General features: G+C 36.5%; 1 protein-coding gene across 15 annotated transcripts in view; it reads left to right on the top strand.

The window, feature by feature from the left end:
* Positions 1 to 27,287, top strand: part of MYT1L (myelin transcription factor 1 like) — a 302,005-nt gene that overhangs the window by 175,731 nt on the left and 98,987 nt on the right. For 10 of the 15 annotated variants that reach the window (XM_088052812.1, XM_088052816.1, XM_088052807.1 and 7 more), the window contains exon 6: positions 21,867 to 22,240. In XM_088052812.1, the coding sequence (XP_087908938.1) occupies positions 21,867 to 22,240 (374 nt within the window). The remainder of the gene's footprint in view (positions 1 to 21,866; positions 22,241 to 27,287) is intronic. The other 5 variants (XM_088052813.1, XM_088052810.1, XM_088052821.1 and 2 more) reach the window with 1 other exon arrangement.

Raw genomic sequence — 27,287 nt, 5'->3', positions numbered from 1 at the left:
GTGAAACACAAGACTGGAATTAGGTAGGGCAACAGTGGTAAGATCTTGTATCATTTCCATCTCCTTGATGTTTTTCTTTGTGTCAAATCTTAGCTGTAAGGGAAGCAAAACCTTGCATGACTTGGTTGGTAGCTTCCTCCTGGGTCTTAAGTTCAGTGACTGATGTCAGCTTGTTGGCTGGACATGCTAATAGACAGCTTAGATGGACAAGTTTCTCTAAAGAGCACTTTAGGGCAGAATGCTGGGATCTCTAAAATTAGCGTGGTAAAAGCACCTGTCTCCGGTGGCTGCATGGAAGGGTCAGAGGGATTAACGTCCCAGTCTGGGCACTGAGGAGAAGTACCCAAAGTTGGATGGTGTGCCTGCCTTAACTACAACAGACTATTTTATTTTTCTGATTTTAGTAATACCTGGAAACCTGAAGCTAACATAGAGCCTCTATGGCACACAGCATGAGGCAATGCCTCAAGGTTAGAGTTTACACAGGTAGAACTTTGGTATCTGTTGTTTCAAACTGAACTGAAAAATAAAAGGAAGAAAAGGTTGTGAAAGATCTGAATACAAGATAGAAACAAAAATAAGCCACAAACATGTTCAAATAGTGGTGGTGACAAGAGAAGAATTAAAATCTTAGGAGTGAAAACCAGAGCATCTCCCTGGGCCATAACTCTGATGCAGGTTCTTTTAGTCCCTTGGTACCTGTTCAGGCCCACTGTGCATAGCAACATAACAATGAACACTTCTCTTCTACCTTCAGTACTGTGAATTAATTTTGAACAATAAGCTTGGTCCAGATCCATACTTCTAGCTGTGAATAATCCATCTGTATATATAGCAGTGACTAACCAGACCAGGAGGGTGTTCCCACAAATCTGCTTTCAGGATGCCTTTTAACTAAGCATCTGAAGAAAAGCATAGATTCACGTGTTCTTTTACTGCAATTAGAAGAAACTTCGCCAGTTTCGTAGATCAAATTTAGAGGCAACAGGAATCACGTTCTATGTATACAACTACAAATGTAAGAGTGAGTCCAATTTCTGTTCTGTTCTGCAGGTGCAAATCACTAGAGTAATTGAGTCCAAACTGTCCCATATTATTTACTGAGTAGATGTGAATGATGACTTCAGAAATACTGCACTTTACTTTGTTGCTGTCCATTTAGCATCTTTTTAGAACAATGTCATATACCAAATAGGTGCCAATGATTTGCCATGTAAGTAGGTATGTAGACTCATTATAAAAATCCCAACTAGGTTCCATTAAAAAATACTGATTGCATACAGTGGCTTATTTAAAAGCTTAACAAAAAAGTTTCTTTATTTTTTTCTCAAGTAAAAAAGCAATTAGATTTTGTAATTTTGTAATGGATTAATCACTTGCCAACTGCCCCATATTTCTAAAATAATATTTTAACAAATAATATTCTAACATATAACATATAGTCTAACATAATATTCTAACATACTAGAAACCTAAACAAAAAATCTAAAGGTGGTAGCATGGCACTATATATATTCATTTAGGATTCTTTTGGAGCATACAACAGTGTATATTTGAAAACAGATACAGCCATTGTATAGAAATTAAAGCAAACCAATTGTTGTCTGAAAAAAAAATGCATAAAATTTCAGTGAAGAATGTGAAGACCAAATGATAAACCCTTCATATTTAAAATGGAAATACTGATATAGCTTTTACTATATCATTAATTTCTGTTTGATTGCTGAAAATATGAATTCAGATGAAATAAACCAACTTAAACATTTCATCTGCCAGGGAATTTTTCATGCCTTTTCTTCAGGTCATATTTTATTTGTAAAAGATTTCATTAATTCCTGATACAATGTCTTGCAAAATAAGGCTAGTCTCAAAATCAAAGAGGGATCCTTAAATGATGTGTGCACCTGTAATGCATGAATTGTCCCTAAATGTATAGAATACATTGCATTTTAATTTTCACCAAATTTCATTATATTACCAGTTCTTTACTGCTTTACCAGGCTGTGTCTGGTTTATTACATTATACAGATAGAATTATTTTGACTGTCTTTTAATTTTTAGGCATGGGATTTGTCACTTCATATAACAATTAGAATTTATAAAAACCTTAGAGTTTAGCATTGCTGTTTTACTCAGAAAAAACCCAAACAAGTACCACTGTATTGCCTTGACATTATATACTGCATTTTAGTCTACATTTTCAAACAGAGCAAGTGAAATAATTCAGGCTCCCAAACTTCTAAATTAAAAGGCTCAAATATCTCTCTGCTATTAGAAAATTATTGAATTTCTGTGCCTTGTTGTGCCATATTTCTTATTCAAATTTTTTCATTTCATATACCTTTTCACCCACCAGTTTGATTGCCATGGCTGCAGCCGTGGGTGAATAATTGCCTGTCTTCACAGTAGCATGTTCTGGAGCTAAAGTCGAGTGCTTGCTTCCTGATGTATGCCTCATTTGGATTCTGCCGACAGCCTAGGGGCTGTATTATTCATGCCTTGACAGATAGCACTCACTAAAAGCATTGGAACAGGGCCAGGTACTGGCAGAGAGATAGTGGAGCATTGCAACTTGCAACTGAGAGGAGCATCTATAATACAAAAAAGAGAAATCCTCATACCTTCCTTTTACTGGTCTCACTTTGATGGAGAATTCATTTGCATCAAAATAAAATACCCTAAAAATAAATACATTTTTTTCTAAAGCACGCTTCAAAGTTTAACACAATTTTCCACATTTAATTGCAAAGCTGATTTTAATTAGTAAGGCCCTGCATGTGAAAAATGAAGATTCACTTGGGTGAGTGTAACACATTGCAGTGTCTGCTGAATGCTCTAATTAATGTATGGCTGCTGTACAACAGGGTGCACTGTGGGATATTTATGAAAAATTCTGTGCACGCAGCCAGTCTATCTGTATTTTAGTTCTTGAATCACAAGAATAAATAACTTTTCCCCCTTTATTCTTTATGAGACATCATTGTGAATGCCATCACCCTATCCATAAACTTTATGGCATGCCTGTCCTTTTTACTATTTGTCAAAGATATTATAAATCAGAAGCTAGGACATACATATTTTAACATTAATTTGATAGCAGAGCATGGTTGCATGCTGTGCAGAACCAGAGGTCCACTGATGCTTTTGTGCTAAAGCCTAACCTCAGAACAGTGAAGTCCTTACTGTTGCTTTCTTTCATGATACTGTGAAAAATCCTACAGAATGCTGGAAGTACAGAAAAATGTATATTCCTTTATCTCTCAGCTGATAGGCAACCTTTATTATAGTGTTTTTAATGATAAAATGATTCACAGGATATTTACCTGAGAAAATACTCTGACACTGTGAAATTTAATTCTATTATCTTTAACAGCATGTTTGCTAAAGACTTTGGTAAGCTGTAGTAAATACCAAGAATAATATTATAAATATATTTTATATGAAGTAATTCGCCATTCAGGGTTTGTAAAAAAATGCTTATAGATGGAGCTTCGTTGCTTTGTTAAATCTGGCTAAAGAGAATAAGTAAGCAAGTAAATAAATAAATAAGTGCAAGAGCATAGGGCTTTTCACACCGAACACTGCAAACAATAAATAATTGTGCTGACAGAGAATCCATAATGTATTAGAAGTCTGTATTGGCTGCTGTCTGGATCCAGCAATAAATCCTTTGTCTGATTGTTGATTAATGATTAGAAAGGTACAAAGCTGGGTCTGAACCATCGAGCATGTACACCAGCAATTGGTGTGAGGCTCTGCATGCTAGTGGCCATTGTGTAGAGGTGGCTACACAAAGGAACCACCACTCAATTACTCCTACCACCCTCTAGATTGGGAGTAGCTGTTGCAGGGCCTGCAAGTACTAGGAGTACTAGCCTTATAAAGGCAGGAGCATGGAGAGCATTGACCTAACAGTGCAGCAGCAGCAAACAGTGGATTTAGGATGTGCTTTCTGCAGTGGGTGCCCTGGCTTGTATGTCACTGAAATTATATGCTCCTTTTCTTTCAAATGGATGGTGCTGAGAATATTTCTCATGCAGCAGTCCACTTGCAGCCATGGGGTTTTCTGTGAACGTATCTGTCTGGAGATGTCCCTGTCAGCCACAAAATAAATGAAAACCACGCCAAGAGTATCGAAAAGAAAATTAAAAAACAACACAAAATAAAAGAACCAAACATCCAGTAATACTGGGGAGATAATTTCCCAACAAGATCGTGGAAGTAGCTATACACACTTTCCCTTTGCCTATGGGAAATTTATTTGGTTGGCCTGGTAGGTTTGCTGAGTACATTGTGTTCTCTTAGGAGAGAAATAAATGGTTTTAGGTTGAATAACTTGTGCTTTTCATAGTGGAAAAGAGTATCTACAGAGTCAATTTGCACATGGTAGGCAAGATATTTCATCTCACTATGCCTCTGTTTCCCCATTTGTAAACAGCAAGCAAATTTTAGGCATCATGACATGTAAAGACAGAACCCTGTATGGGGAATTACTACAAATGTAGTAAAAAGACAAAAGTCTGGCTCTGATGTTTATCTGGTATTTAAATAAAGATCTGTTAAATTGTCATTGATGTCAAAGAAAGTCTAACTGTACAATTCAGTGCTTTTTTAATCAAAACATTTTTCTGGATCCTAGGACAAACTTAACTGATTTGTCATGATGAGATATTTTTATATTTAGAATCTAATCTAGTTTCCTGATGTCGTAATTTGTCAATTATTTTACAGTATTTCTGTAAAAATATTGATCCTGAGATGGAGGTATTTAAAAAAATCTTTTTAATAAAGTGTATTTTAGTGAAAATGCAATTACAGTTTTTAACCTTAAGACTAAACCAGAAAAGCCACAAGCAAGGTAGTGCACTGACTTTAGTGTGCTATGGAGCTGCCTACATCTTCCTTCCAGCAGTTCTGAGCAGCAGCCATAGCTACTGTGTGTTGAAAAATGGTGTGTGCATTGGAGCATCCTAAGTCAGAGCTTTAGAGACAGGAGAATTTACTGGTGAATACTGGCAGCTGGATGGCCAGGGAACCCCATCTTATTCCCTGCTCCAGTGTCCACACAAAAACAAATAACACATGACTTTGAAAAAGTTCTATCTGTAGGTGGTACCCATGCTATCAGAACAGTGTTGCCCTGCTCTTTCTTCTCCACCTCAGTGAAAACGATCTGAACTCTGCTAGAATCATCAAAAAGGAGGCAGGAGAAATCATAAATGTAATAAATAAATAAAATTATAGTTTTCTTTCAAATATTCATATTTTATGAGACCAAGCACCTCAGGTATTACCTGAGCTAGCAAAAGAATATGAAGAATGTAAGAAACCAACTCAAATATGAAGGAGGCCTAAAAATACACCATGATGTGTCTTCAAAGGCTTCTGTTGAGGTTTTTCAATAAGTTGAGACAGCCCTTTCAAAGACATCACTTCTTATTAGTGGTTGATATGAAGTACTGCTTCTAGTGGTGTCAGCTCAGGACAGGGAAAGAAGAGGTAGTCCTGAGCATCTTTGATGGCAATAATAAATCTAAATAAATACATCCACAGAATTAAAAGTGCTCAGGGGATAGATAGCTCCTGACGACATCCTCAGCACTCTACAGCCTAGGACACTGAATATGTTGATAACTTTAACCAGGTGACTGGACATACAAAGCTGGTTTTCTGGTCATTCACCTGAATTACCTTCCCAAGAAATCTTAAAGCTTACTGATGACATGAAAAGGGATTGCAGAATTTAATGCCCTTTTGTTATTTGCAAGAACTAGTAGTGTCATGCTGTAAGTAACCATGGAAGAGTGTAGAAGGGGTTTAATGCCTAAGAGAAAATATTCCTGTGATTGAAGTTAGGGCTGTGTCTCAAAACCATGAATTATGATAAAATTTGAAATACTATAAAGTATACTTAGATAGGACAGGATATGAGTTGCTTTAAATGCCAATAACAGTCATTTTTTAAACAAAGGTTTTTTCCTTCAGTTCCCTGGGACTGGGGCAGATTTCTCTACCATCAAATTTTTTGTTTAAAGTAGTGAGGCCAGTGAATTGGATGCACAAGTAGTGGATGAATACTTTCTGTTGAGCTGATTCTTGTGGAAGAAATTCACCAAAGATGAAAGACCTGCTGCTGTTTTTCACCCTCTTAATGTCTCCAGGAGAAAATCCTACCTGTATTTGATAAACAGAGAACGGGTGTTCAGAAAAAAGTCTAGAGATAAAAGCTGGCATGCATTCAAATTCTGCCTTAAGTCCAAAGGGTGGACTCTCATCAATGCTCTCTTGTTTTCTGTCCAACTCTGAAGTCACAGTAGAAGTGTACTTTTAACATTAGGCTTGTCCAAATCAAGACTCATGGAATTGTTAAGGTTGGAAAAATCATAGAATACAACCATTAACTCAGCAATGCCTAGTCCATCACTAAACCGTGTAGATGTAATGCTACATCTACATATCTTTTAAATACCCTTTGGGATGGTGGCTCAAACACTTCCTGGGCATCCTGTTCCAATGTTTGATAATCCTTTCACTGAATAATTTTTTCCTAACCAACCTTAAACTCCCCTGGCACAATCTAAAGCTGTTCCCTCTAACTTACCACTTGTTACTTGTTAGAAGAGACCAACTCCCACTTGCCTACAGCCTGCCTTCAGATAGTTGTAGAGACCAGTGAGGTCGCCTTTCAGCCTTCTCTCCAGCCTCTACAACCCCAGTTCCCTCAGCAGATTGTCATCAGACCTGTGAAGGCATTTTCTTGGGTACCTTGATGCCATACTAAGTACATAGCAAAGATAGTTTATCTTTAATATCTCATCTGCTTATTTCAGTGTAGCAAGTGCTTTTGGAAACCCCTCAATTTGATCTGTACAAACATGCCACTCTCCCACTGTTTTTTTCTTTGTCAGTAGGGTTAGGACTCCATCTGGGTTTGGTTTGAGATGTTTTCTCTCATCTTCTGGGAACTTGCATTTTATACTGTAAAGAAGTTAAGATGTCAGGATGCTTGCATTCTTTTTTCTTCATCTGTATTCAAAAGGAGAGGGAAAGATATAGTTTTGTAACTTTGAGCAGTCAATTGGAGACAGAAGGACTCCATTTTCAGTCCCAGCATTAGCACTTCATATAGGAAACTGTCATTTTTGAGATTAATTGAATGAATCCTTCACTGGTATTAAAGTCCTGGTAGTAAAGAAGATGTCAGTGTTTTGTTTTACATGAAGAATTAGAGAAGTGTGCATTCTAAACCTAGAGTATTATGAAATATCATGAGCAAGCAGTCTTCTGAGAAGTATAAAACAAAACTTCAGTTACCCCGGCAAAGGAGGATATTAAACACAAATTGCTCACACATTTCTGTGTGTTCTGGATTAGATAATGGCTAAGGTTGGAGTTGTGATTTCTCCCCTGATGATCTCCCTGACAATCTCCAGTCAAAAGACTGAGTTAATCTCTGCTTCTATAAGAAAAAAAATATAAAAATAAAAAAAAAAATAAAGAATGCTTGAAGTGATTAATTCCAGGAGTGGAAATCATCCTCTACAGAAAATACCTTTGGCCAACCTGGATTACAGTGTCTAAATTCTGCTGTGTGTTAAGTGTCTACATGTCCCTAGGTATTAGAAGAGGAGCAAACATACCTCAGTTGGATGTCAGAATTTCACTGTGCAGCTATGCATAGAAACAGAGCTGTAATGCTTTTGCTTCCTTGATAAACCAGGCGTTCGTGACTCTGTTACCACACAAGAAATTTGCATCCCTGACAGAAGTTGAGTCACGCCTCTGAATTCCACTCCAGTGCCTCTTGCTTTAGACCATCCTTTTTATATCAAGGGTTCATTTTTATAAAAAATACAAAATGTTTTCTTGTTATTTACTTTTTGCCAGGACAATAAGAAAAATGGACTAGAATTGCTTGCATTTAATGTAGACCTTGCTTGGGTATGGTTTCTTCTAGAATGGCGAATGAGGATTAACGATTTGTTGGTTCTTAGTAACCATGTACCACTTCAGGAGAAGGGGACAAGTAAACTGTAACCTCAGACAAGAGGATATATCAAACATCATGGCATAGGTGATTGATTTTGTCCGACACAAGTCTTCTAGACTTTTGTATGTCAGTAGCTACCACACAAACCCCCCTGGTTTTGAAACTTATTTCTTATAAAATTCTCTATATATGCCATACTTTGTAAAAGGAAGTAGAAGATAAAAAGCCCTAATGAGATGGATGGCTAAGTGCAGCCCGTTTTCCAGAGTAACTGTATTTTATGCTCATAAAGATTTTTTAGCTTTTAATTTTAAAACATTTCACAAATGTAACTCAGTAGCCTCAGTCTGTTTTGCAGTGTTAAGTACTTGATTTCAAATTGCGCCAAAGGTCATATTGCTTTAAATGTTGTAATACATTCATAACACCACATTGACTCACAAGACTGGTTGTAGCAACTTTTCTACCAGTATGCATTTATATGGTACAGGGGTTAGGATGGAAAGAAAAAAAGTAATACATTGCTTCTCTCTCTGAAAATTTAGGAATGATTGTGACAGAATGTAATTGTGTGACTTTATTTTGATTGGGGCTGTGGAATTAACGTTTCTGGTTCTTAAAAAAGGACACTTAGCTCTTCATTTCAATTCCGTGAAACGTAAGGAATTACCAGCTTTACAGTTCTTCTGTCCCTTCCACAATGGTGAATTTGTTTCAGTGCTTCTGTCAAGGCAAGTGTGCAGCTTTCTGAGTTGCAGTACTGTCTCTGCAGCACCTAGGTGTTCCTTGGAAATACTTACTGACATTCTCAGAACTGACATGGCCTGGCTTGGCTTGGCTTGTGAGACCTAAAGAGATCACAGAAAAGAACAGACTCAGAAACTGCGTCAGAGTTATAAAACAAATGCCATTTTAGAAAGAATGCAAATAAATTCTGACTGCTGTGTTAACTTCAAACCTTAGCAGTCAAGCTTGTGGATTACAGTTAGGTTATTAAAAGGATGTAGGAGGAAGGACTGAACAGTTAAAATGGCATTGACTAAAAGTGGAAAAATTTATTTAAAATGTCAGCATTTAATCAAAATTATAAAACAGAGAAAATACTTAACATTTTCTGTCTACTCTAACTGTTGATTGTTCTTTAAAAATTAAAGCAGTCCATCAGATTTAGATAGCAGTCTAGTGGAGAGCTCAGTAGAAGTGCAACAGAATTTTCATGGTTAGTTTAGATTTGTTAGAATCAATTTTTTTTTTTTTTAGGTATACTATGGGTTAAACTGATATCTTTTGTAACTAGGAATTGAATTTCATTCCTCTTACACCAGGGCACTTTGTAATGATGTTGCTCTAGAGCTCTATAAAAAAACCACAAACTCACAGAAATATAAAAGTTTATTGGCTGGTCTGAGAAATAGGGATAATGAGATTATACCAGCATCCCTATTTTTTAAACAAGAAGGAAATTTAGAATCACCTAGTGAAGAGTCAGGAACAATTTACCTGACTACATTGCAATATAGCTTTGCATGATATCAGATAATTTGAAATGACATCATACCTATGATGCTTTTCATCCCTACCTTCAAAACTTTCCAGGTATTTTTAACACAAAGTGTCATCTTGCACCTGGCCCACCTTCTATTTAGTACATTTACCAGTCAGTTAGAGAAGAGACAACAGTTTTCCTTTTAATTTCTACATTTTGGATTTTCAAAAGAAATCAGAAAATAAGCACAAAATTCTAGAACACAGCTATAAGTAGACCTTTGGTGCTGAAATTGAAGACAAGGGTCCACAAAATTACCAAGTCTGTAGCTGACCAAACTTGTAATAGGAAACCAATTTGTGTATTTCCAGAAGTGCTGCCAGTTTATCTAAGCTGTGCTGCTCAGGGCTTTTTACCTGCCAGAATGTTTGAGATTTACAGGCTGCAGGTACCAGCATCCTCTGTTCCAGAAGACACAGCAGTTATTATCTGCTCACACTAACATGCAGGCACCTCATTTCTATAGACAGCACAGCAGTCACACCCCTTTCACTGAAAAAAATCGTGGTAGTTGTGCATCCTGGACCGGCAGTGTTACTTAGGAATATATATATTCCGAACCTGCTTTGGTTTTTCCACTAGCCTGAATGGGTGTGTGTTAATTCTCAAGCCAGCAATTCCAAAATGATGAAGGTGAAGACTGGCAAAGACCCTTCTGTCCTGGCTATTGAAATCAGGCATTTGAACAGAATGAAGTGTGAGGTTTTTTAACAGAGAACAAATGAAGAGAAGTTAATCTGATGGTTAAAGTACTGCTCCAGAGGAACCAGATTTGGAGCCATAAGAGATTGTTTGGGTAAAAACAAACAAACACAAATAAAAAAAAAAAACACAAAAAGAAAAAAAAACACCCCCTTCAAAATAAAAGAAAAAAGGGTGTTTCATTAGCTTCACAATTTTTTCAACCTTGTTAAAATTGTTGAATTGTTGTTATAAAGAAAGATAACAGTTCCACTCCAACTGTATCAAAAGAGAGAGCAATAAAGTAGCCATCCATACTACAGGCATGACTCTTCTACCTGAATCACAGTGTCTTTTTTGGATTATGAGTCATATTTTCAAGATTATGCCTAAGTCAGAGTTGCAAGTACATGCAGACATCAAGAACAGAAAAGTTATTGTAGAAGCATTCTTTTCATAATACTTCATATTTCTTACTGTGGATGTAGCACATGATTTCTCTCCTGACTCCCAGGCTTGTTATGAGTGGGGAATTTATATTATAAGGAACTGAGGACCTGTGATATTGCCACAACTATTATCATGATAGATCCCCAAATATAAGGAAAACACTTTCAAAAGTAACTAACTTATTGCTAACCAACTTTCAGTGACATTCGCTAAGCATCTAATGCCTCGAAGTATTAAGAACAAATTAAAGTAGCCTTTGAAGTGGCACACACTGTATAAAAAGTTGGCTTTTATCTTTTACAACTTAAGAATATTTTCCCCCTCTGCCATCTCCCTCAGTCATTTCTCAGTTTTACTCTTTGGTCTTTGGACAAAACATAATTCTGGACTTTTTGCTATTTAGTCTTTTTACCTTTCTTGTCTATGCATCCTTAAAACTGAGCAGCTGAAATTCAGAGAGGGACAACTGTCACATTTCTCTCAAGAATCTAGCCATAGGAGGTATATTGGCAGCAGATTTTCAATGGAAAACGCCATTTCCTCCCACAACCCAGCTGACACATTTAAACCATGCTGTGTGGGGCTTCCACTCTCTTGGGAGGCTATTTTCATTTGCCTTCAGAGATTCTTCTACAGTCTAATGGAACTCACTGTCAGCTATAAAAAGCAACATTATATGCCATAGTATTTTTTTTTAATTGTGATATGACTCAAGTTGAAGCCTTCTTATTCTACACTAGAATGTGATGGGATTCAGTTCGACTTTTTTGTTTGGGTTTTTTATTTTTTACCTGAACAGACATCCTTCCTTTCTTCAGATATATCAAAAAAGGCCGGATTAAGGCAAAGCTTTTTAGACATCTGGTTTTTAAAGTTATGTGATTAACCTAGGAGGTAAGCTGTCATTTTTAGACTAGAGTATTTCTAAATCTCCCAGTAATGAAAAATTAAAGCAGAAAATCACCAACTGAACATGAGATATAGATTTGTCCTTTGAGTCTGCAAACAGCTTGAACCAATTTCTTTATGATAGGTAAGTTTATTACTTAGTAGAAATACTACCTGCAAGACTCCCTAATACTACAGCGAAGCAACTTCTGTGTGCTGCAGAAGGATACTAGTTCAATAGATTATCACAAACAAATGTATGCATTTCAGGGTGTAAGTCATGGCAGGAGAGCAGAGGTTCTCAGTCCTTTAACAACCAGAATTTAGGACATTTCACACTTGAATGACTCCTAACCAACCATGCAAGACACAGAGCAGTATCCTGTGGCTTAAGCTGGAGGTGAGACTGGTGCATAAGCACTGAAGTGTTTGCAGCTTGTATCATTTCGCTTTTGTCATTTTTTTCCCTGTAATTCAGATGTTTGCTGGTGACAGTCTTGTGTTAGAAGGCTGCTCCATACCATTATTCCTTTCCATTGGTTATATTCTGTAGCTGTTTGCTATTTTGATCAAGTAAGAATCTTATTGCTATAGTTACAGGAAAATTGTTGTATCCTATTTCTTAATTCTGACCCATATGTCTTTCTTAGTTAAAATTGAGTTGGGAGTCAGTGCTATTGTGTTTCTGTGCTGAGATGATGAGAAGATTATTTATGATAGGATTACTTATGATAGGAATCAGTAGCTGATAGTATCACTATAGTAGCCCTGCATTATAGATGTGATAAAATGACAGCATACTCTATTACTCAATACTTAAGTACATTCTAGAATGATAGTTTGACCTATTGTGTTGTGGTTAAATATGATCCATCAAGTCTATGTCTAAGGGTGTTGATTCTAATAGGTATCTAGCCGTGTTTTTAAATGGTGGACAGTATAGCTACATGAACCACCTTTGATTCCAGCAGTTTATTTCCCTTGGTTTTTGAATGCTTGAACATAGTGTGCTGAATTACTTAAAGGAAATCACATTTGAAATATTGGAATAGAAAGATTTCATATAATGTTCAAGGCTCAAACATTGTGACTGTGCAAAAATATTTTGTAACTGATAGGTGCACTCTTGTGGCATATTCTCACCCTTTCAGATTGGTCATGATTGATTGTGAACTTTTCCATTTTATGGTATTATAATGAAAAATAAATAAAATGTAATTTGCCTTTCTTCTACCTGTAAACAAAGTTGGCATTACCTCTGAGGCTGAAAACACAGGATACATACAAACCTGGACAGCTTTACATGATGCTTTTATTCAGCTCAATGTAGCCAACATAATTTTCATCTCTACGTAGAAAAATAGAAGGTTTTCTGTCTCAAATTTTCTCTTCAAATTCATACTTTTTTTTTTTTTGTGGACCTCAAGATTTTGGTTTAGTGCAGAAGTCAGTGTTCTTTGAGTTAGTGCAGAAATGGTCATTGACTCTGCATGTTCCCATTTTTATGTGTCCGGGTTATATCTAAATCAACATCAAAGTGCGGAGAATCAATAACCACTTAGCAAAACTTGATTATATGCATTTCATCTAATGAATCAATGAGTCATTAAACCTGTGGTCTTCGCACTATCCTGCACTCCTTGATCAGCCCCAGTATTCAAGGGTCTGGTGACAAGACATTATCAGTTGTCTCTCCTTGCTCTTGAACACACAGTTAAGTTGGGTATTTGCCTTCCTAAGATTAGAGGATAACTCCAGTGTCCAGTGTCTGACATTGGAACATACAGGTAGTCTTGAAGAGATTGTGAAGCTATAGAGGGGAGAATTATTCAAGTTAAGTGATACAGCAGCTGTGAAAAGGAAAGAAACAGGTTTTTGGGTTTCTCATTATGAAAGGATTATGGTACATGGTTTTACATTCTATTAGGTATTGTCTTTGTTGAATCTGGACAGACAATTAAAAAGGAAAAGAGAGAGAAAAATTCTTGGACTTACCTCACTTATAACAGATTCCTAAGTGGTATAAATACAAGTTAATCACCAACACCTCCCTTTATTTTCACTATCCAAAGTGTCCAAGAAAGATAAGATGAATAGCCTCCCAGGAGACTCCCATTTCTCTGCCTTGGGTTATGAAGGTATCATAGCATGACATGTATAGACTTAGGTTTTGGAAGCCATGGGGTAAGCAATGACATCATAAGTCATGAGCCAATCAGTTATATTGATTTATTTGTGTATATACTTTTGAATAGTCAACAACTACAGGGCACATACTTTACTAAGCTATGCTGCCACATAAGTTTTTAGTCTCATAATGTGTTACATATATTTTTGTATCTTGCTTGAAATGAGTTCTCCATGGCTGAGAGATTCCCCATGTATTTGTACAGCACGTAGAAATACATTGCTGTGCTTCATTTTTCTTCACTGAGCAGCTGTTGTGTTCAACCAATTAAATAAACTTGTTTGAATGGGTTAGTTATTGCAAAACTTAAAGTTTCCTTTTAGTTGTCATGTCCCAAGAGCAGCAGCTTTGGTGATGGGTGAAATGATCTCATCAGCCAGAGAGCAGGTTAGTTTGTCAGTGCTCCTCCCAGTAACACCAACTGGGAGTCTCAGTGATGGGGAGAAGCTTCACATGGAAGTGTGTAGAGACCAATGAAATAAAAGATTCCTGCTTTGACTTAATTTATTGTGACTGTGTTAACTACATCAAAGATACTCTAATTTATTTTGTTTAAAAATATATATTTCAATATCTGAATTTCTAAAAGAAAAAAGTTCTTGAGTCTTGAGCTCCATCCTTTACTTCTGGCACATTCTGTCTCCTATCATTCATTACTTCTAACTCTTTTGGCAATGCTGGGTTTTTAGGCACCAGTTTTTAAGATTCATTTAGTAAAACACTGCTATACACAGGTGGATCTGTGTTATGTTTATGACTATTCATATGTTTAATAAGGCTGTGAGGTGAAAAAGGGTAGAGTTGGCTTTTAAAACTCTATGAGGAAAGTATCATGTCTTCCATTGCCTTTTGAGATCCAGCATGCTTCTGGGCACTTCTGTAATTTTTCTTACTGTTTGGTAAGAGTGTGGAAGAGTAAATATTTGCATCTCCAGATGGAAAATCAGTTCTACATTTCACTCATTCCTGTCACTGTAGCTTGTGCCTATTAAGGTAAATTAATAGTTTTCACTGAACCAAATTACTACTGTATACATACCTAAACTGAAAAGTCAACAAAGTTTTATATGGTACAAATAAATGAAGTAAAGATGGTGTGTTTTGATACTGCACACATAAAAGCATTTCCTGTTTATAAGAATCTTATTTAATCAGAGCCAGAAACTCATGAGAAAGCCTGAAATACTGGAAAACTTTGGAGATGAGTTTATTGTGTTTTAAAAAATATTTGTTAATTTAAATTATAATTTAAATACATAAAAACATATTATTTTGGTCACACTTTTCCAAAAATATTTAAGAACATAGAACCAGATTTTCCGAAGCACTGGCTCTGGATTAGTGCCTAACCCCAACTGAGAAGATAGGGGTTTGGGCAGTCATTCTGTAAGTGGCCTTAAATGCCACAGTGCTTGGCAGTGCAATGGTTGCAAGAAGCATGCCTGATTCTGGAACAGTATTCAAGGCTCTGGCTCAGTTGCCAGCAGGCTCCTGGAAAGCAGATTTGAGTAAGACTGTCTTCTAGATCGGGATTCATAGCACATAGGATGCTAGCACAGGGAATTTTAATTCGTCTCATTGGAAGCACCAAAATCAGTGTGTCCCAGCTCCATCTTCTATGCTGCAACTAGCCATCTCTAAAATAAAACTCTCAAAATTCAATGTCTCACTTGAACTTTGACTTTTCCCATTTTCTCTTCTGTAGTTTAAGTGATAGGACTTTATCTTTCACAGCCAGGGAAGGTTTGACTCAACACCTCCCATATTCCATAAGAGTATGCAGGCATTGTATTGGACTTTTGTGGGGTAGGAAAGATTACTGACCAATGTGGCTTAGAAAAGTAATTTGTAATTTCCCACATGAAGCTTGACTTTACCACCTTGCAATTAGCTCTGTCCACTGCTACTCATTCCTATAGCAAGTTGGCATACTTTAAGCAGTATTCAAATATGGATGGAAAATTATCTTCAGCTGAAGGAGTTCATTCTTGCAATTGAGTAGACAAATCGCTAGGCTGGAATTAATCCCTTTGTCTGAATTTATCATTTTTTTATTCCTATCAATTTATTGATCCAACTTCACCAGGAGAGCTACTAGCTCTTCTTTATAATAGTGCATAGTCTGCTGGGAAGGGCTTCCTACTGGAGTGCAGGGAATTCAAGCTGTAGGGTTTGCTGGAATCTAAATATTTATTTTTAGGTCAACTTCTATCAACTGATTGTATCAGCCCTTTCAAGCTGATAGTCACTGCCTTGAGAGTGATTTAAAGTCAGTGTTATGCAAATAAATTATATTTGCTTATTCTTAAGAGGCTGGATTTGTTAGAGGACTTATCTGATAAATGCTTGTTTTCTCAATACCCTACAACTCTTCATCTGGAGGTCTGGACTTGGAAGTTATCTAGTCCAAGCCAAAAGTAATACTTAACAATATATAATGGGACAAGTATAGATGCCTTGGGAACATTCTGTCTGAAGCCTTAAGCAGAAGTTTGCTTCCAAGCATATTCTGCCTAATTTGCTATCTTAAAAACTGTATATGATAAAATTCCACCACACAACCACTTCAGATACTGAAGTATTTAATTTAGTCTTTCTGATAATCTCATTAGGTGTTCATATAGCAAAGTTTTAGATTCTATTCCCTACCAAATGTTTTGGTTTCTGTTAAATTAAATTCTTGCATTAAAAAAAAAGAATGAGAACACTGTTACTGGGGACACTTTTTAGTTTGAAAAAGGTTTCATAAGGTTTTTCAAAGTCCTACTAAAAAAAATAAAGATAACAATACTCCAAGAAAAAATATTATTCAGATTTAGAGCATAACATTGGCATTTTCTCATTTTTCTTCACTTGGCATTTTTCTTCCCTCATAGCATGAGGCATCTGAAATAATAGATTCAATAGAAAAGAGATACAACTAAAAAAAGAATGCTGGTAAACGTGGCACATAGGAATTGCTTTATCCAAACTGGGTATTTAAAGTTGACTGGACTCTTAATAGTCATATAACCTCCCTTTCTCATTTCATCATTTTCTTCTAAGAGGAAAATCTCCAGATAAAGGTGTCATGTTCCAGCTTTGGTGTGCTAGTTGGCATATTGTGGAGGAAAAAATATTGGTCAGTAATCTGATTTATAAAATCCCTTGTATTTATTTGGTCCTATACTATGTATATTTAAATACATATGTTAATGGCTATAGATTAGAAATAATAACCATACTAATTATACTGAAAACTATTTCAGTAATAAAATATATTAAAAATCAGCATGTTCAAGTCTAGAAAACAAATATTTGTTTCCTGAACTATGCTCTTACTGAATGTATAAGTGAGTAGCATCATCAAGTTTTTAATGAAGAAAAATTGCATGAATGTTAAAAAAATACCATAAGTCATCTTCTAACTAAGAAGTATAAAGTGATATATTATTTCCTCCATTTCTTCAATTATTAATGTCTATATGTCCTCTCGGAGTTTATTACTATGAAATTCAGCAACATTCTTTCCACAAGAATTATTCATGACAGATTCCAAAAACCAGAAATGACTGAGACACACAGTAAAGCAGTGTAGAATATTCAAAAGTGTGTCTCAGGAAGCTCAGATATACACCCTGCTGCAAGCCAAGAGAGCTGAAGCGTGAGGAGAAAATAAAGCAAACACAGCTGACCAGGAAAATACAGAGAGCAATGAAAGAATGGATAAAGGCAGACACAACACATAAATCAATGGGGTCAATGCTCTGAGCAGGGATAAACAAGTCTAAAAATAACCAAATAAGAGGATGATCACAGAAGCCAAAATTGAAAATTTAGAGAAAATTGCAGAAGCTGTAAGGACAAACAATAACAGATTTCACAAATATATGAGGAGCAAGAGGTTAGTGGGAGAGACTGTCATCTCTGTATGTGGGGAAGTCAGTGGCAGAGGCTGCTGGGAAGCCAGCACAGCACAGCATTCCCTTGGTGTGCTCGCCGGGAGACCACAGGGAGCTCGCCAGAAACAGAGGGAAGTTTCCTGGAGGCAGAATCTGAAAAATTAATGAAACAAAGGATGAGAGTGGAACAGGTTAAGAAAGAAAAAGGAGAAAATAGGGCAGCTTAACAGTAGGCTTCAGGTCTGGTGGCCTGTTTCCCAGGTTTCTGAAACACATGGTGATGTTTTTTTTAACTCTTTCAGTCTATGAAGGCTGCAGTACATGAGGGATATGTGGTAGAATATCTGGTACAAATTAATTAGGAGAATTTACAAAAGCTGAGTTGAAGTTAACTAGTGATAGGACAAGGAGTAATGAATAGAAATTGGAAGATAAGAAATTTAGGGTGAATATGAGGAAGAAATTCTCTGCTGTGAGAGTGGTAAGGTTGTGGATCCCCCCTCCCTGAAAGTGTTGAAGGCTACCTTGGACAAGGTGTTGAGCCGTCTGGTCTAGTGGAAGGTGTCCCTGTCCATGGCAGATGGGTTGGAATAGATGATTTTCAAGGTCCCTTCCAATCTAAACCATTCTGTGATTCTTTGAACTAGCATAAACCTTTTTCTTGGAAAATGACATATTTAAGGTTGGATCCAGCCATTAAAATATAGAAACACTTGTTTCTTGTAGTTGCTGATGTATCCTCAGTTTTAATTCTGTTAGCAAAGACACTGACAATAGATTAATAAAAATATAAACTAAAGTCAAAGTTCACAACTTTATTTGAATAGCTGAGTTCCAAATAGTTATTTAATAAGATTTATAAAAGCATCAAAGTATTCAGACAACTAACCTGAATTGATTTCCATTGCCAGTTACGCACTATCCAGGGGGCCCTGAATCCCAAGTAACACCATAAATTCTCACAAACTTTATAAAATACTGTACAGATGACCATAAAGATGTGACAAAACCTTGAAGATGACAAATAACATCAGCAACATCAACTTTCTACCTTTGACCAATAATTTGTGTCTAAAAATTCATGCAAATCTTAGTTGTCAAATAAAAAATTAAACAGTGCAAACCAAAATAGATGTATTTGTTATACCCCTGTCCTCTGCCTCACTTCCTACACTTACGTGAATTCTAAAAGAGATTGTTTTGGGGCATTACTACATGAAAACTTTTACAAGTATTTAGTGTTCTCAAATGAGAAAAGATTGGAGCAGGATGGGATTAATGTTCTGGCTTTAGTGTGACAAAATGGCCATGGTTGGATGGGACTTTGAGCAACCTGAACTAGTGAAATGTGTCCCTGCTCATGGCAGGGGAGTTGGAAGTAGATGATCTTTAAAGTCCCATCCAAGCCAAGCCATTCCATGATTCTGTGAAAAGTTCTAGTTTGTATGAATGCCAGTGGGGAAAAACATTCACACTTACACATCTATGGGTGCCCTTTTAGTTCAGAGCTGCCTGAAGTGTCATCAGTACCACTTACAAAGTTCTAAGAAGGTTATAATAAGAGAAGGGAAAATCCTGGGGATTTCTGGGGGTGAGCCTACTCACATCTTTGGAAATAAAGACCAGGATTTTGAGAACATACTATTTAACAAATAACAAATAACGGCATTGAAGAAGCTGTGGTGATGGTAGTATGCATCCAAAAGAGAAGGAACAGAAACCAAGAAAGCAAGACACATCCATTCAGTAAATGCTAACCGGTCTGCTTAAATCCTATTGAACTGATACGCAAGTTTCTAAAACCTGTCTGAGCCTGAGGACATGATCAACTCTTGTTTTCCAGGATGCAGCCTCTGTTAGACACCTAAATGAAACAGGTTACTCCCTAATTATCCAGTCATTTTCCTGAGCACAACACACACTCTGAAATTCTAGTTGTGAGGAAGAATTCATCTGCCTTCTCTCAGAGCTCCATGAAGAGAGTTTAAATAGGCAGCTGCTGAAACCCCAGAAAAAAAAGGAAAAAAAAACCAAAAACAAAAAAAACAACAGGGAAAGCACCAAAATAAACCTCCAGTGATCAGAACTACAAGAAACAGTGCTTCCCTTTCACCCCAGGTTTTATTCAGTGTCCAGACCAGTGGAGATTGAATTCCTGTTTGTGCCTTGACTGTGATGATGTGGGATGATTTCCATGGAGATATGTCCTACATTTCCCCTTGATTCTAGGCAACTGGGTCCTGACCAAAAGGAGGACTCAGGACAAGAGGCAGGACGGACATTTGGCATTGAACTGTTGTTCAACTAGAACAAGGATTTCTTCTATATTTATAGGTTTTACTTGAAGTGTCTTTAGATAGAAACAATTATAGGCCAAAGAGAAAACACCAGCAGCTTAGGGCTCCCTATTTTTTCAGGTTTAGGGCTCTTAAAATTAGTGAAGATTTGGGCTTTTGCTTGCCTGTTGCATGAGTTTCTTGCTGTCAGGAGCACTGGGGCTCATCTTCCATAAGAGGATGCTTTTCCATCTAATATGCCTTCTGGATGGAGCATGGCTCTGGAATCTGGAGGCTGTGGACCTATTCCCCCTCTAGCCTGCACCAGTAGGTCTCAACTTTGACACAGGTGTCTGGAATACATATTCCGCTAGGATTACTACCCTACTCCCAAGTGAGGTGCATTGGAATCTGGCTAGATGGATGTACTTAAAATTCTCCATAGTGTTAATGGAGGCAGGGTTTTTTTAGGCATGCTGGACTAGACTTCAAAGACACCTATTGTCTCCACAGAGTGAAAGGTGCCTGTGTTGCACAGAGAAGGTCTCCTGTAGCAGATTTTTTATGAATAACATCTTTTGTGACTTTTTATGTTCCTTAGATATGTGTGTGCCAGGCAGACTGTGAACAAGTGATTTGAAATTTAGGTAAGACAATACCCAAGTTAGGCACTTCAATAAAATGATAGGGTGCTTACATAGAATTGTTTTTACCTAAGTAGCAGTTTAAGTAATGGGGATGCATAGCTGCTGGGATGCAATTAAATTAGACTGAGATCAAGACTATGAGGATACCACATAGTATAGTACTAAATGTGGTAAAGCACCAGACTTTTCAGTGGTCTGTCAACAGAATATGAAGCATTATTAGAGTGGAAGAAAATAAGAGTTCCTTGGTGTATTCAGGTAAAGGGAGAAAGAATATAACATAAAAAGAGTAAGTTATTAGTAGGTATGCAGAAAAGGTTATAAAGAACAGTTGAAATATCCCAAAACTAGTTAATCACAGGAAGAAGACTAAAAACTGATATAGCTTGAGTAATATTATAATCACACAATAAAAAAGTTCAAAAAGGGAGTTCTTTGAACAAAAAGTAATGAGTGTATGCAGTCACTGCACAGAAGATTATAGAGGCTACACAAAGGAGATCATGTTCCACAAACACAGATTCTGTAACCTTTGAGAAACAGTTGGCTACTCTGGTAGAGGATCAGGACTCTGAAATACTGTTTCTGTTACAATGCATTAAAATGATTGATAAGGAAGTGGTAGTCAATTTTGAAAAGTCCATCACTGACAAAAGATTTTGTTTATTGTTTGATTTTTTTTAATATGAGGACACTTGTAACACTGGCCATGTTAATTATTGGGGTTGGTTGTGTTGGGGAGCTTGCTTTCTCATTTTTCCAGCCTTGTAGCATATGATAGAGAGAAACAGTAGGGAATTTAAGAGTGATTCATTATTATTATTATTGTATTAATATTTTATTATTTATAATAATAACAACCAACAACATTCAAAATATTATTTTTTTTTTATTTAAACATAATTGAAACATAATTGCACGCAATCAAAATGCTGAACACTACAAAATTATGAAGCATTGCTTTATTCCTGAATGTTGTACTGCTAGCTATAGGTAGGAAAAGATGGTTGTTTTTTTAACTATATTCATCTGCCTTAAAAAGGAGTGTAACATGTAGGAGATAAAAATGAATGAGAAGGAGTTTGTGCCACTTCTGAAACTGTTACGCTGCTGTATATGTGTGACATTTTCAGACAAATAGTCACTTGCGTTTTCACAGGTTTTGTGTCCTCCCCCTTGGTCATCATTGCCTAAACATAACTTTGCTTTGAAAACATGCCTTTTGTGAACAGAAGTTAATCATGATATAGAATTAGAATATATGACTAAATAAAATCTGGAGGATAGTGTAATAATTTGCATCTTTTATTTTTGAACAGTGTTTATGGCTGTCCATTGGCAAAAAAAAGAAAAACACAAGATAAGCAACCCCAAGAACCAGCTCCCAAAAGAAAACCCTTTGTGGTTAAAGCAGACAACTCTTCAGTAGATGAGTGCTATGAAACTGATGGAACAGAGGAAATGGATGAAAAGGAAGAGGAAGAAGAGGAAGAGGATGAAGAAGAGGAGGAATATTCCGATGATAATGAGGAGCAAGGTGACGAGGAGGAGGATGATGAGGAGATAGATCGAGAAGAAGAAGAGGAGATTGAGGAGGAAGAAGAGGAGGATGAAGAGGAAGGTGAAGATGTGGAGGATGAAGAGGAGGAGGAAGAAGAAGAGGAGGAAGAAGAGGAGGAGGAGGAAGAACGTGGTAATAATCAGAGTATTAGTAAAAAGTAAACAATGTGTGTTTTCTGGGTTAATCTTCTAGTGTGGTGTGTGAGGATTTAGCAGTTCAGTTCTCATTAAAGCTAATGGAAGTCATGCAGTTAAATCTCTCTGCTCCACACTGAAAATATACCCCACTGTGTTCTCTTAACATTTATTTTAATAAGTCTGTCTTCCAAATATTTTTAATACACCAGCACTCACATTTCAAACAAGGAGGGTGGAGGTGTGTTTGTGCTAAAAATGCTTGCATAAAATGTAATCCTAGTAGCGGATTAATGCATGCAGTTACCAGGAGAATATTCACGAAGGTACAAGCAAAGCATCAGCTACAGCTGGGTGCCTGTACTGATCATTTGCAAGGGTATTTGCTAGATCTATTTAAAGAATATCAACAATTGCCCACATAAATTCTGTCACAAGTTTTCAGATAATTTTAGTGAGAAAAATTGGACCTCTTTCCTTTGAAAATTTTGCCCTATACTTCCCTCTACCCCAAGAAACTATTCCGAACTAACTATTATAATATGCTTTAGTTCTTTTAGACTTGAATTTTGTGTTATTAAAAATATAGTGAGTGACAGGTTTACATAGATAACGTCTTTCTAAAGTTTATATATTTTTGTTATCATGCCATGGCATAAATGCCATTTAGACATACAGGTTACTGGTAGTAACCAAATGAATGCAGTAGCAATATGATTAGCCTATTCAACTTTCTCTTTTTTTGGGATATTGGAATTTTTATAATACTTTCAAAATATGTAATCATTGTCCATTTACTCCTTATGCTGATGACAGACATCGTAATGCACTGTGGTGAAATGAAGGAATCATGCAAAAATTAATGAGCTATCTAAAAAGTATTTTGTTCCCATTTCCAGGGAACACGTTTTTGGTTGGGTAGATTCACCTTTCTAACCAATAAAAATATAAGAAAAGCTTTCAGCACTCCTCAGTTGGATTCCTCTTAGGAACCAGGTATGAAAGTTGTATGACTTTTGTTTCAGCATTCTGTAAGGTCAGAACATAAATCTTAAAGAAAAACTTTGGAAGTATTCTTTCCCTTTGGGTGAGATGGTGGCCAGCTGGGTGGCTATCAGAGTTTTCTCAGATACTGTATCTGTAGCATTTCCTTAATTGCCTGAATTTACCACAAAATTGGTAGAGGATAAATGGTCAGTCTTAAAAGTTGCATGAGTTTGATGCAAGAAGGAAGTAATTTCCTTTTGCAGGGAACTCCACTGTTTCAGAACTTGGAAGAGAAGCTGTGTTGGTTCAGGCTGATGTGCAACTGCTGTTGCTCTCTTGATGAACAAGTGCAGGATGTCCAGCAGTTTCTTTAAAAATAGCAGTGACTAAGTTTGTTGGTGCTTAGATTATGGTGCAACTGCTGCTGTGATTTCAGCTGACATTAAAAACTTTTTTGAATCTACACTATCAAAAATGATGAAAGGGGAAAAAAAACAAAAAAAAAACTAAAGCAAAACTCAAGAGCTCAAGAAAATTGCTTCTGGCAAGCCAGCAGGCTTGATACACAGTTTATTTTTCTGTCATAATGAAACACAGTGGTTTACTTATTCCAACACAGTTACACATGCAGTTAGTGGTCCTAATCAATGTGAAGAGGCTGACATTGTTTTTTGACTGCTTTCCTTCCATATATAGTAGGCTGTGGTTAAGAACTGCAAAAAATTTACAAAGGTACCTCTATTGGCTGCTCTGCATATTACTTAAACTTACACAGGTCAAGTTTTTCTTAGGAACTTACACTATTCCAGTAATAAAACAAATGTACATTAATAAATAAATGTATGTTCTATCTAAATGATTAGTCATTAAGAAAAATTCCTCGTGAAATCAGAGAAGTGATAATAGAATTTTATCTGAAAAATATTTCATGATGTTTTTGAGTATCAACATAGTAATCAGTATACAACAGTCCCAGTTAGAGCAGAGATGATTCACAAGGAAGAGTCTCTAACAATTAATTAGGAAGGTAATATGGAGTTCCTTATGTCTATGCCAAAGAGTAGAGTGTGATAACAGTTTGATTTTGTTGAGGTCTAGAGACTAATCAATAAATCATATTTTTTTAACTAGTTTCTTTCCTATTGTTTCCAATGTTTCACTTTATCCTGCTTGTAGCATAAGCTGCATTGATAGAATCTGGACTGTTGATTTTCCAGAAACATAAGATGCAAAATCAGGAATCCTTAAACTACATGGTCTAAATATGACTCTTGCCTTTTACCTATTGACTATATGGAAAATTAGAACTGTCAGCTTTGCATTTAGTTGTCTCAATTACTTGCTGCTCACACAAGGCTTACTATAATATTGTAGTAAACCACCTTGTAAGTCACCTTAGCAGGAAGTCTTAATGTCTTATAGTATTCCTGTGCCTAGAAACAAAATGCAGAATTATCCACTGGTCATCAAGATGCCTACACAGTTCTCATAAAGGTTTCTGTCACTAGTGCTGTAGATCATAGCAATTGAGAAAATTTCCAGAAGTAGTCTAGATGAACAAAATAGTTAAAATCATAAATATTGGTGACAGAAGAATTCCATCAGTGAGTACAGGATAGGACTATAGGAGTAGAAATGGGGAAGGGGGGAAGGGAGAGGGTAGGATGGTACGGGTAAGGTATTTTACTGCTTCTTAGGTCAAATTTAGTTTTCTGATAGAAAAGGGTAAATCCTGGGAAACTGAGGCATGTCACTGGTGAGTCATTACCCATTCCTTTTTTGTTTACAGGAATGGGAATTTTGGATGGGGTTCTCAGCAGATATAGATAGTATACAGGTAATATAGATAAACAGTTCCTTTTGGAAATACTTGGGCGTTCACTGAAACCATCACAGCCTTTTTGAAAATCACATCTTTGTAGCCTTTCCATTGGTGATCTAAAAGACTTGGAAAACACAGATGTATTCTAATAGTCTGATAAATCTCAAAATACCAATTTAAAACTACAAGGAAAAAAAACAACCAAACTTTTTTTGATAAGTTTTAAATTCTGTGCATGTACTTCTGTACACAATCCTTTGAACCAAAATTCATGTTTTAAACCCCATCGATGGCTAGCAATATCTTCTAAATTTCCATTAAATCTGAATCTCATTGAAGAGCAAGTATTTATCCATCTATCTGTGAAGAGACTTGAGAAACCCTTATGTTCAACACAGCCACTAAAGGAAAGATGAATCTTTCTGATTTCCCTTCTGTCCCAGGGAAACAGGAAAGATAGAGATGACCTGTGTTACCTATGATAACCTAACCTGTAAATTGAAATACGAATGGGAAGGAGCGAGACTAAAGGCTGCTTTTGGAGTACTACTTCTCTGTGATAGCAACTGCCAAGAACCTTTGGATTAAAAACTGAAGTGTGCATTCAGTTTTCAAGGCAAACCAAAGCACCTTCTTCTGATACGAGCTTGCTTCAGGTAGTTGGATCCTGAAGACTGTTTCACAATGCTTTTCTATTTTAAAAAAATCTCCCTTGGAGAAACTCCTGGAACAGATGTTCCAAGGAACCGTTTAGTCCATATAACATGATATCATTCAAAATGCTTGTACTCCAGGAATTTTCTTATCAGGAACACAAGGAGTTAGGTTGATTCTAGACCTAAGGAAATTTGATACATCACTCAAATCCATTTCATGGATGTGTGAAATGGGTTTGAGTGATGTATCAAATTTCTTTAGGTCTAGAATGCTACAAAATGATTGTCTAGATGCTACAAAAACTATTGCAGTTTCTTAACAGGTGTGTTAGGAGTCTTTTAGATTGTCCCTTACATTTTCTGTTGAACTCAAAGTAGTTGGCATAGCCAGTATACTAATATGTGGTATTGCACCTAATTTTTCAAGTGAAATACACTTCAAAAATAGCTGTAAACCACAGAAGCAGTGTGTATTCAAAGGAAGACACAGTATAGGTTTTTCTACTAAGAAAAACTAGCACGTGAACACAGAGCAGCATTCTACCTGTTTTCATATTTCATAGAATAATAGAATTATTTAGATTGGAAGAGACCTCTAAGATCATTGAATCCAAAAGTATTGTTTAATTTAAAAAGTAAAAATTAAATTACTAAGTATTTGGATTTAAATACTTTGTTTAAATCCAAGTAGGATTGCTTTTTAAAAAATCTCATAATATTTTTGTGTCTTTTTCTTTGATTTCAATGAACTCATCACAGATAGACCCTCAAAATGTGAAAACCACCTGTCAACTCTATTAAGATTGTTAGTGCACTCCACTATCTTCCTGATCCCTAGAAGATTGTGTCTGAAGCACTTGTGTCCTCTAAGCAAGAGGGGATCCAAACACCAATCTAAAAGATGAAAGAAGCCCATGTGCTGAGGAAAACGTGGTGGCACACAGCTTTCCAGCTGTGCATGCTGCTGAAAACACTCCTGATAAAGTAAACATCTTGATAAAATGAAGACAACCTGTCTGTATTAGCAAGGTCATCTGTCAGCCTGCTGACCACTAATCATACTCATTTATTCAAACTGCTAGAAGGAAAGTGGTCATGTATTTGGTGAACACAGTTGGTGTTCAGTCTTAATTAGAGCAGGGAGCTACACTCATGTACCTCACAGACAAAACACCTAATAGAAGTAAATTATAGCTTTGAATAAAGAGGCCAGAAAGCATAATTGCACTGCCTAGGACACTGTATAGGGGAAAAAGTGTCTTTTTCAGGGCCAAAGAAGACTAAAGAAACACCTGATATTTACATAAGGCAAAGCAGATCTAAACTCTTTGCTAATAAATTTTGCTGCTGTACTATACTTTGGTAAAAGAGGATACCCTGTGCTTAGGGTGTCTCACACCCTAGTAATAACAACCTGAAGTAAAGGAAAAAACTTAGAGTTGCTTCTGGAAAACTTTTATCCTGGCCATTGCATTCTTTTCCTCTGGGTAAAAAGTTAAAGTTAACTTTCTGGTCTAGTTAACAGTCTGGTCTGGTTAAGTGCCCAAACCTGGGAGATGTTGAGTTAAGGCTCAGGATCA

This window comes from Pseudopodoces humilis, chromosome 3 (assembly GCF_049639895.1).
Source record: "Pseudopodoces humilis isolate 2021_Gansu_Grassland_sample_001 chromosome 3, ASM4963989v1, whole genome shotgun sequence".
Taxonomy (NCBI): Eukaryota; Metazoa; Chordata; class Aves; order Passeriformes; family Paridae; genus Pseudopodoces; species Pseudopodoces humilis.
The sequence above is the reverse complement of the archived record's forward strand: the minus strand, read 5'-3'. Positions and strand labels throughout refer to the sequence as shown.